Source organism: Callithrix jacchus, chromosome 17 (assembly GCF_049354715.1).
Source record: "Callithrix jacchus isolate 240 chromosome 17, calJac240_pri, whole genome shotgun sequence".
Taxonomy (NCBI): domain Eukaryota; kingdom Metazoa; phylum Chordata; class Mammalia; order Primates; family Cebidae; genus Callithrix; species Callithrix jacchus.
In genome coordinates, this window is record NC_133518.1 from 79,585,823 (window position 1) to 79,598,071 (window position 12,249).

At 41.8% G+C, this 12,249-nt stretch overlaps 1 protein-coding gene across 23 annotated transcripts in view; it reads right to left on the reverse strand.

Moving 5' to 3' along the window:
- Positions 1-12,249, reverse strand: part of ULK4 (unc-51 like kinase 4) — a 677,547-nt gene that overhangs the window by 542,225 nt on the left and 123,073 nt on the right. For 20 of the 23 annotated variants that reach the window (XR_013528778.1, XR_013528777.1, XR_008477287.2 and 17 more), the window contains exon 19: positions 11,475-11,558. The exons of the other annotated variants lie outside the window; for them this stretch is intronic. Coding sequence is in view for 12 of the 20 variants with exons in the window: in XM_078354735.1 (XP_078210861.1) it covers positions 11,475-11,558 (84 nt within the window). In the remaining 8 variants the exon portion in view is untranslated. The remainder of the gene's footprint in view (positions 1-11,474; positions 11,559-12,249) is intronic. 23 annotated transcript variants of the gene reach the window in all.

Below are 12,249 nucleotides of genomic sequence, written 5' to 3' on the forward strand. Positions count from 1 at the left end.
GCCTTATTTCTCATGAAGTTCTAAAACCTTTTTCCTGAATGTAGAGGGGAAATGAGCTATTTATAAAAAGCCCCCGCAAACACATGTGCTTTACAGCACAACTGTCAGTCAATTCCTAGGACTCATTCCTAGCACCAGAAAACCACAACGATTTTGGCAGCTGGGCTGGAAAGGGGCCACGTGTCAGCCCAGTGCTCTGTAAAGTCAGAGAGGTTGTCAGGCCCATTCAACCTGCTCCTACCTAAAGTAGGAGGCCCTAGTCCATCGGCAATCCTGGGTGGGATTCTGTACAAGCAATGAGACTGGTGGTGGTTTATGCGTAGCTCACTCTTTGGGAAGGGTAACTGCACTAATGCCCGTTGCTTAAATCAAAGACCTATTTCTTCACACTGTTAAAATGAAAGCAAAGATTATTTTTAAAATAGCTAGGCTTATTAATGAAGAGCTGTTTTAATGTTGTTAAACAGATGTAATACATTGTAGGTGGTCTTACAAAAAGTTTTCTGCCAATCTAATTATACTCAGGCAGGCCCTGAGCCTCGCCTCTCATTTCCCTCATTTCCCTTGGTGGGCAAATGCTGTCAGGGCAAACACCAGCTTCAGTGTTCTGGGCACCTCTCAGGGCTCTTGTCTACACAGTTGCTGGCTTAAGAATCCCATGATACTTTATAGATGCTTTCAAGGTGGTATTCTTATTAATATTATATTATATCCAGTGTTTCTGGTTGCTTTCAGAGGGGTAGGGCTGTCCAGGTAACCTCCCCACTATACTGCAAGAAATGAAAATCCTACATTCTTGGTTCAACGAAATACTAAAACAATAAAATATGTTTAAAAGAAAAAAAACTCCAGGTACCTCGAAGCCTTTAAAGGAAAGATCAATCCACAAATGTGAAAATAACTAACGTCAGTATTTCAGATGCTAACTTTGGTGCTGTTTATTGGAAAGCAGGCATGCAGACTAAAACTATATCTGTGTGTGACACTATGTTGAGTTCTAATTTTGTTTGTAAACATAAATACAGACAGTCAGCTTCCCCACATCGCTGAGTCACAGTCCGTCTTCTCTCCCCGCTCTGCCCGGCCATCTCCGCCTCACCAGCTGGCGTGGCTCTTTCTAGGCTCTGCTTGGTTGGCCTATTGATCCCTGTGCCACACTATCTAAATTAACAGTCTTTACTTTTAATATACCTTTTGAATATATGCAATGTTTTCCCTACCAATATAATTTTTCAATAATCTATTTTTGCCTTTTTTCATTTGCGTGTAATTTCTAAAACCCACTTTAGTTTACCTACTGAGATGCTGACTGAGAATATGTAAATTTGAGAAAGATAACTGATGTTAGGAGAAAATAGAAAACATATTCAATGAAAAGATTAACAGTAAGAGACAGACACATTTAAACTTAAAAACGCCGGAATAAGATGGCAGCTGATTGAAGTTCCTTTAAATTCTCGATCACATTCAGCTAATGTGTTTATTACTTAAGCTAGCTCTCCAGTGTAAGTCCAGCTCTTCATAGTTAACATGTATGAAACTACATTTACACATCATACACTGTCTGAGTGTAGGAAAGGCACTGTCCTGTCTTCATTTATTGGGAAACAGAAATGGCTTTTATCCCTGGTTCTCTACTCCAGCTTTGTATTGTTTTATAACTTCATTTGCTTTATTTCTTTCTGTGTCATTATTAATCATTTAAGGCTATGAACTTTCCTTTCAATCCAGTGTTAGCAATAGCCCATGAGTTCTGACATGCAGTATTTCCATTATTGTTACTATATAGACAGGCCCAAGTCTAGTTTTAAATTTCCTTCATCTAGGGTTGTTTATGGGATGGTTTAAAACTTTCCAGGTGGGTGGGATTTTACTGCCTTCACTCCCCTTTGTTGAAATAAAGCTGCATTACCTAATAGTCGAGAACACGGTCTGCTCTATTTCTCTGTCTCTTTAATGCTGTGGCAATAGCCAGGAGTGGTGGCTCACACCTGTAATCCCAGCACTTTGGGAGGCCAAAGCAAGAGGATCGCTTGAGCTCAGAAGTTCAAGACCAGCCTGGGCAACTTAATGAGACCCTATCTCTATTTAAAAAAAAAAAAAAAAAATTAAGACGAAAATAAAATAAAGTTGTGGTTATATGTAAAATAGGTATAACATAAAATTGACCATTTTAACTTAATAGTGTATAGTTCTGTGGCATCAGTCCATTCACACTGTTGGGGTAGTTCTCGTTTTTACATCTGAAATGTTAATTGGCTTATTTCGTTTTATTCCCCCCACACCCACATTCAAAAGCTGGTAATGCACCTTGCTGAGCATGGGCCATTTATTGATTTACTTTTTAGAGACAGGGTCTTGCTCTGTCGCCCAGGCTAGAGGGCATCAGTGTGATCACAGCTCACTGGAGCCTCAAACTCCTGCGCTCAACCAATCCTTCTGCATCAACCTCCAGAGTAGCTGGGACTACAAGCGTGGACCACTACACTGGGCTAATTTCTATTGTAGAGATGGAGTCTTGCTATGTTGCCCAGGCTGGTCTCGAACTCTTAGCCTCAAATGATCCTTCCACCTAACCCGCCCCAAAGTGCTGGGATTATGCGTATAAGCCACCCACCTGGCCTTTATTTATTTTTACATTTTTTTTTAGAGATGGAGTCTCATCCTGTTGCCCAGTCTGGAATGCAGTAGCACACTCATAGCTCACTACACCCTCGAACTCCTGGGCTCAAGTGAGCCACCAAGTAGCTAAGACTATAGGTGCCCAGCCAGCTAGTGTTTTTAATTGTTTGGAGACAGGGTTTCCACCACTTGAGCCCAGTGATCCTCCCGCCTCACCTTCTGGAGTTGCTGGGGTTACAGGTGTAAGCCTGGTGCCCGGCCAAACGTGGGCTATTGGTCCTGTCTCTTTTCCTTTTCCTTCTAATCTTTGTATTGGAAAGAAAACAGTATAGAAATCTTATTTCTTCATTTTATTGATATGTAGATCTCTGCTTAGAAGGCAATTTTAGTTTTACATTATAAATGTTTTGTTCATTATTCACAGAAAGGTAGATCTGCTGTGGGATATTTACCAATGTTGCAGGAGTGAAGGGTCTCCTAGTCAAATAAGCTGGAACACATTGGGTTAAACAAACTCGGACAGTTTTGTTTCTAGGAAATTTTAGAGCTCTGAATTATGATTCTACTCAAAAGGATACTGTATGTGGCATTTTCAAAGTCACCTTATCCTGTGTCACGCTGTAGTTACACTTTGGGAGAGGAAGCTATAATCTTATACTGAGACTGTAATGGATTAAAGTAATTTCAGTAGCTTTCTCTTTTTAGAGTTACCTGAGAAATTACAATGCCCTTTTCCAAACAGACCAACCTGCTTTGTGAACATGATTTCCGTAATTTTAACAATGGTGAGGCCAGGCATGGTGGCGCACACCTGTAGTTCCTTCCAGCACTTTGGGAAGCTGAGGCAAGAGAACCGTTTAAGCCAGGAGTTAATACCAGCCTGGGCAACATGGCAAAATCCCATCAACACAAAAAATACAAATTAGCCAGGTATGGTGGCGCACACCTGTAGTCTCAGGTACTCAGAGGCTTAGGTGGGAAAACTGTTTGAACACAGGAGGTCAAGGCTGCAGTGAATGGTGATCACGCCACTGCACTCCAGCCCAGGTGACAGAGCAAGACCCTGTCTCAAAAACAAACAAAACAAAACAGAAACAAGGGTGAGAGACATGTTACATCTTTTTGTCTCTGCTACAGATGTCAATGCTCAGATAGAAAGAGGGGAAGTATTTACAGTGAAAACTTTTGGTGGAACACACATAAAAACAGGAAGATCAGGTATAACTGCTCAAAAAAAAAGCGTGTGGCAGTACAGAAGAAGAGGTGTCCATGAAAATACAGAATAACAATTTCAGAGCTGGTGCTGGGGTTTCAGAGACCTTGCGTTGGGAGTCAGAAGATGGGAACTGCAGTCTCAGACATGCTGCTCCTTAGAGATTTAATACTGACTAAACCCCGGGCCCTCTACTTGGTGGTGTTTGCTATTTAAAAAAAACAAAACATGTGCCAATGACCTTCCACGTGCTTCTGACTTGAGCCCCACCCGAGTCTGCACACTTACCCTTCCACTGCTTTGCTCTTCAAGTTTGTGCCCATTAGCAAAGAGAAATCTCCTTGGGATCACTGCTGTGTTGCTCTCAGAAATAGCTGGCATTGAATTTAAATAACATAGCTTTCATATGTGTGTGCAACAGGGAGGCTGAGAAAGTTGTTTTTAAGGTGTTCATTTTGGGGAAAGCTAGCAGCCCACTCTACAAAGGTCGCGGAGGCTGGAAGTCGCCCTGAGAGAAATGTACACATTTGCATCTCATCAACATTTTTAGCTTACATCATAGTCTGTATAATTATGGCTACTGAACTGACACCTGGCATATGCTGTATTTTAAAATGCAAGGTTCAGTGAGAACACATGGACACAGGGAGGGGAACAACACATACTGGGCCTGTCAGGGCTTGGCGGGGAGGAGCATCAGGAAAAAAAGCTAATGCATGCTGGGTTTGACACTCAGGTGAGGGGTTGACGGGTGCACCAGACCACCACAGCACACATCTACGTATGCAACAGTCCTGCACATGTACCCTAGAACTTAAAACAAAATTTTAAAAATAGTAAAAAATATGAAATTCAGAGCATAAACTGTTCCCTTATTTGTATTTTCTTAATAATTCAGAAATCATTTTCTGAAGTGTAGTTTATCAGATAATTTTGATGTAACAATTTTTAAGAGGAAGTTTAATTTTTAGTTTTTAACTAGGGCTCTTTTTTCTTCTGAGAAAGCCAGTGACAATTTATATATTTAACTAGAAGAGGCTGGGCTTGAATTTTTTAAAAGCACTAGAAATAGCCATTATATAAGTTATCTTTGAAATGTTTTAGACCCGAATTACCTAAACAAGGAGCAAATAAGTTAAATCTCTTGGATTTAACAAGAGCTAAAATGTACAGTTGCATTTTCTGGTTTTTTGAATGGTTACAGTTCTTCCTAACGGAGCAATGTCTGCGCCGTCAGCATCAGGTTCTTTGTGGACTCACCGTTCCCCTTGCCTTTTATCAGCGAAGGAGAGAAACGTGTGTGGAACAGAAATGATGCCGCTCTCTTTCTTCTGAGTATCACTATGAATCTAATAATTCGAAGATTCCTAACTTTCTGAAAGCCTTATTAGCAGGATGCAAATGGCTCGCCAGGTATAGAGTTGCCCGATGTGCCCTGGAGTGAACTATTGGGAGTGGTATGAGGAAAGTGGCTCTCAGCTGGCACTGAGTGGAGCAGCCGCTTCCAGAGCAGTGATGGGTAAGGCGCGCACACAGTGTGGCATTTCCACTGCAGAGGGAGGTCTGTGCTGCCTCTCCTCCTGCGGCAGGTCTGCTCACCAGGGAGGATCCAAAGTGTGGCTTTGCTGGGTTTGGCGTGTGAGAACTGATGAAACATTTGTACGTAGCGTCTTTCAAGGGTTTATATTGGTTGGATTTCTGTGTAAATTTTCACATCCCTTTGACTGCTTTACCCATTACAAGCTTCATAAGCTAAACAAAATCTGTAACTCCTCTGTCACATTCTCTTTAGTATCTGCCCTCCTGGCTTTTTACTTTATGTTTTTATTATTATGTTTTTATTAATGACATCATGATTAGAGAGAAAGATGTATACATGGTTCTGCTTATTAGGACTTTGTTGAGATTCTCCTTATGGCTCAGTATGTATATACTGGGTGGGGGGTGAACTGTCACTTTGGAGAAATGTGTTTTTCTGTACATTAGGTCAAGCTGGTTAATTTTCTAGACAGACGTAGATCTTTTATGTCTATGCTGATTTTTTTTTGTCTGTTTTATCAGATACTGAGATATGTGTGTAAATTGCCCCATTAGGTAGGATTGCAATTTTGTCATATTTTGCTTTCATGTATTTTGACTGACAGTTATTAGAGATATTAAAATATTAGATTGCCTTTTCCCTTGGTTTATAATTTTCGCCATTATTTGTGACCTTAAAAGATCTCCCATATTGCTTTTTATCCAAAGCCTATTTTATCTGCTAATAATATAGCTAACCACCCCTCTCTGGGTTAGGTACATACGACATGTGTTTTTTTTCATTCTCTTTCAGTCTTTCTATAACTGTATGTTTTAGATGTCTTTTCATACCATTCATTTTCAAATTCTGTTTGTTTTCTTGAAACACAGTCTTGCTCTGTTGCCCAGGCTGGAGCGCAGTGGTGTGATCTCAGCTCACTGTAACCTCTGCCTCCCACATTCAAGTGATTCTCCTGCCTCAGCCTCCCAAGTAGCTGGAATTACAAGTGTGCACCACCACACCTGGCTAATTTTTGTATTTTTAGCAGAGATGAGGTTTCACCATATTGGCCAGACTGGTCTCAAACTCCTGACCTCATGATCAGCCTGCCTCGGCCTCCCACAGTGCTGGAATTGCAGCCATGAGCCACTGTGCTGAGCCTAATTCTGTTTTACAGTCATTTTCTATTAACTATTTAGTCCATTTACATTTATTGTGATTGTTGGCTTAGTTTCATTTATAACGTTCATCTTATTTTGTGCTATCTGTTCCATCTGTTTCGTATTTCTTCATGTCTTCTTTTTTGCTTCTCTTTCTCCTAATTCCTTTTATATTCATGGTTATTCTATTGTTCCTGAAATATATATTTTATGTGAATACATTTGTGAGTTGACAATACTTTATTAGCAATTAAATATACTATGTCACTTTTTTTTAACTACAGTTGTTGCTGCTAAGAAATTAGCTGTCAGAGCAACTGTGGCCTCTTGAAAGAAATTACAATCAAGTGATGACCTGCTATGCTTTTAGCTTCTTGTGGCCCTTCCCTCCTGCAACCTGCACTCCCATCTACAAATACAACCTCAACGCTCTACTCAGATCAGTGGAGTATCAGGGAGATGGGGAAGTTATTGTTCATATTTTTATGCTTAGTTGTAGGCACTGGGGGCTCTGACCTTAAATTGGGTCTAGATAGGAGATTCTTCATTTGACTGTATTTATTTTTAAAAAGCAAACTGGACCTACACATAGCAACACACACAAAAGATAATTACAAAGAGGTAACACCTCTAAATGGGAAAAGAAAAATAAGACTTTCAAAACAAAATGTAATAGACTCTCTTAAAGATGTTGGAGGAGGGAAGCATTTCATAAGATACAAAAAGCACAAATCAGAAAGGAACAGATAAACTGAGCTACACAGAGCATAGTGGCATGCCTGGCTATAACCCCAGCTACTTGGAAGGCAGAGGCAGAAAGATCACTTGAGCCCAGGAGTTCAAGACCAGCCTGGGCAAAATGGCAAGACTTTAAAACTATATATGTATACACACACACAAACACACACACACACACACACCGAGTCTTATATATACTATTATATATTATATACAATGTGACTACATTAAAATTAAGAACTTCTGCCTATCAATAAACACTATAAAGAAAGTGAATATATGCACACACACATGGATACACGTATGCTCACACACACACATATTACGGCAAAGCAAACAAGACAAAATGTTTACTCGTTAATCTAGGTGATGGAAACAAAGGTGATTACTGTGGCTTTCTTTCCTTTTCTAATGTTTGAAACATTTTATAATAATAGGTTGTAGAGGGTACAGAGTTCCTACAAAGCAATAGGAAGAAAACTAGTTTGAGACTTGACAAGTACTTTTCAAAAGAGAAACCCCAAAAAAGGAGATAAATAGAGAAAGATAGCCATCCTCCTTAGCATCAAGGAAACACATGTTAAAACTACTGTAAGAAACCAGGGCTGGCATGGTGGCTGGCACCTTAATCCCAACTCTTTGGGAGGCCAAGGCAGGTAGGTCCCTCGAGCCTATGAGTTCCAGACCATCCTGAGCAACATGGTGAAACTGCCTGTACAAATACAAACATTAGCCGAGCATAGCAGTATGCATGGGCAGTCCCAGCTACTCAGGAGGCTGAGGCAGGAGGATTGCTTGATCCTAGAGGCAGAGCCGCAGGGAGACAGGGACAGAGTGAGATCCTGTCTCAAAAGAATAAAAATAAACCACTTAATGCCCATCAGATTTACAAAAATTTAAAGTCTATGTCAAATGTTTGAGAAGACATGGGTTAATGAGTACTCCCAGCCCCTGTTGGTGGGATTATAAACTGATACACACATGCACACACAGCACTGAAATAAATAAACCAACAGAACCAAATAGAGTCCAGAAAGAGACACTTCAATTAATGTGACAGAGGTAACACTGCAGAGCAGGGGAGAGAAGACAGACTTTGACCAGACTCAGTCATGTGGGGAAACTGTGTGTGTGTGTGTGTGTGTGTGTGTGTGTGTGTGTGTGTGTGAGAGAGAGAGTGCACGCACGTGTGCACTGAGGCATATTTCAACAACACTCTACACGGTGGGCCAAATGAACTACAGTCTACACAATCAGCATGTAAATTAACCTAGCTTTAAAGGCAAAAGAATTAAGTCTGAAAAGACTATGGTGCCATTCCATTTATATAGAGATCAGCGTTAAGAACCAATCAATTCACTTTGGGAGGCCGAGGCGGGTGGATCACGAGGTCAAGAGATCGAGACCATCCTGGTCAACACGGTGAAACCCCGTCTCTACTAAAAATACAAAAAATTAGCTGGGCTTGGTGGTACGTGCCTGTAATCCCAGCTACTCAGGAGGCTGAGGCAGGAGAATTGCCTGAACCCAGGAGACGGAGGTTGCGGTGAGCCGAGATCGCGCCATTGCACTCCAGCCTGGGTAACAGGAGCCAAACTCCACCTCAGAAAAAAAAAAAGGACCAATCGATTTACTCTTTAGCTAAATGATATTTCATGGTGTATATATGCCACATTTCCTGTATCCATTCATCCATTGATGGACACTTAGGCTGATTCCGTATCTTAGTTGAGGAATTAATAAGCAGAAGACATGGAAAAAGAAATGTAATAAATATATATCATAAAAAACTATGCAGCCATAAAAAATAAGAAAATCATGTTCCAGCAACACCACGGATGCAGCAGGAGGCCATTATCCTAAACAAATGAAAGCAGGCGCAGAAAACCAGACACCACGTGTTCTCACTTACAGAGAAAACCAGACACCGCGTGTTCTCACTTACAGGCGGGAGCTGATCACTGGGTACACACTGACAGAAAGAAGGGCACAGCAGACACTGGAGACTTGCAGAGGGCAGAGGGTGGGCACAGGGTGGGCAGAGGGTGGGCACAGGGTGTGCAGAGGGTGGGCAGAGGGTGTGCAGAGGGTAGATCGAGTGGGCACAGGGTGGGCAGAGGGTGGACAGAGGGTGGGCACAGGGTGGACAGAGGGTGGACAGAGGGTGGGCACAGGGTGGACAGAGGGTGGACAGAGGGTGGGCACAGGGTAGACAGAGGGTGGGCACAGGTTGGACAGAGGGTGGGCAGAGGGTGGGCACAGGGTAGACAGAGGGTGGGCAGAGAGTGGACACAGGGTGGGCACAGAGTAGACAGAGGGTGGGCACAGAGTGGACAGAGGGTGGACAGAGGGTGGGAACAGGGTAGACAGAAGATGGACAGAGGGTGGGCACAGGGTAGACAGGGTCGACAGAGGGTGGGCATAGGGTGGGCACAGGGTGGACAGAGGGTGGCAGAGGGTGGGCAGAGGGTGGCAGAGGGTGGGCAGGGAACGAGGGCTGAGAAACTCCATCAGTCCTTATTCTTGGATACTATACTCATTACCTGGTTGACCCACAAACTTAGCATCACACAATATACCCATAAAACAAACTCACACATGTTCCCCCAAATCTAAAATAAAAGTTGAAATTTTAAAAATGATAACCAGCATATGTAAGGACTTCAACTCTATAGTAAAAAACCCAAATAACCAAATTCAAAGATGGACAAATGATCTGAATAGACATTTCTCAAAAGACATAAAAATTGCTAAGAGGTACATGACCAAAGGCTCAACAACTCGAATCCTCAGGCAAATGCAAATCAAAACCACAGTAAGACACCATCTCACCCCAGTCACAATGGCTGTTATCAAAAAGACAAACAGATGCTGGCAAGGAAGTGAAGAAAGGGCAACTCGTCTACACTGCCGGCAGGAATGGGAACAGGAGTTAGAACAGCCGTTATAGAAAACAGTATGGAGTGTCCTCAAAAAAAAAAAAAAAAACCTAAAAATACAGGCACCATAGGATCCAGCAGTCCCACTGCTGGGGAGATGCGCTAAAGAAAGAAACCCGGTGTCTCAGAGAAACACCCACTCTCCGGAACCCCCGTGTCTACCACAGCACTGCTCACAGGAAGGTCGCTGCACCGACGGCAGGATCCCTACGAGCCTCCTCTCTCCCTTGCGTTCCTGCATTTGCTTCTTTTGCATTTATGCGTTTGGCATGTTCCACTGTACATTTTTATTTTCGCTCCCACAAGAGGTGAGATCTGTGTGTGAACAGGAATTCCTTCACCCGTGTGCCTCCAAGCGCACCTACCTTGAAGTTTTAGTGTTAAACCAAACATGTCCTTCCATGAGAGCTGAGAATGACTTAATTCTCATACTGACAAAGTACAATTGATACCATACACCACACCCCATCATGACAAACCACTACGGATTCAAACCCAGTCTGGGAAGCGTCACACTTTTCTTCTGGATCACTAGGGGAAAACCTCGGAGTTTTTCTACACTGGGAACATGATTCTGTTACCATACAAAGTAGGAAGTAACTCAAAAGAAAGATGTTTATCCTGATGTATCTTTTTCATTCCTTAAAGAATGCTTCCAGCCTATGGCTTTGCCTTGGGTGAACCCATGTCAAATGATTTAATGCAAACGGAAAATGCCAATCTTTTAGGTCACTTAGTCCATCCTGTACACAGTTACACACGGGAGACACATATAGGGCCAGCTCTCGGCCATTAACAACTGCTTAATAAACTGAAAAATCACCTCACATAATGAATACGACTTAATATTAAAATCAACGGATACCAGAAGCTTCCCTGTTTCTAAACCTCAAAATGGCAATCTGACAAGATAATCATGGGTGGCTCAGCTCCCAGAACATTCTCTGCATACGCCTCGCTTACTAAACCGGTGTATCTGCAACCTTAAAGGGGGAATGGGGAGGGTAATTAAGAATGTGCTATGAATGCTAGTTCCCTTGTTTATATGTGCTGTCATTCCTTTAAAAAGCCAGACATTTAAACAAGTGAATGAGAAAGCTGGATCATCTTCACACTTGCCCCACTGCAGGTCACTTGCTCTTGGCAGGTTGTCGGGATTATTTAAATTCAGGAGCAGTACTTGGTTGACAAGCTTCTGCACTGCTGCAGGCTACATCCTCCTAGAGCGCCTGAAGGGTGATTACAATTGCCAGCATCTACAGAGGACAACAAAGGAGGCTTACCCCTTCCCGAAGGCACCTCATTAGCACTGTGTATGCAGCCAGGGGAACAGCCCAGCACTCTCTAGGGTTCTTTTTTTTTTCTTCCTAAAATGAAGTGGGGGGAAAAAAGGCAGTGAGGCTCATAACACAAAAGATATTAACCCATTCAAGCAAATGGCACAACTCAGTTCCAAGTATACAAACTATCTAAAACTTCTTAATAAAACATTACTTACTACCTGACGATAATGACCAGATAAGGATCTTCTATTGCATTGCACATACAAGGTATTTCTTCTATTTCTCATTGCATTACATGTGATGTGGAGAAGATCCCTTCATTAGAAGCTAGATGTAAAAAACTGAGAAATGATAATATGATCCAATACAATCTGACAGAGAAATCATCCTGTTGATAATTATAGATGATAATATAGAAACAACTATCTAAAAAGCATCACATTATCTGGAATGATTTAAAAGCACAGAAAACCGAACTTTGAGTGATAACTCAGGAGAACCCCCAAGCACAAGTAATAGGCAGTATGTTACCCAGTAAGACAAAAAGCCAAATAAAAATGAGCACATGAGCAGGTGCACTGATTTTAATGACATCAGGAATAGTTCCCTTCCAGAAGATTAACCAAATTAGTGTCATACCCACAAGCACACTCCTGCAACCTATCAAATACAATCACAAAATAAATCAGGTGCCACAGAGAAAGATGAAAAAAAATAATTTTTAAAGCAGAAACAATTAGGTTCTCCTTACAGAATATACTCAAGATTGTCCAGA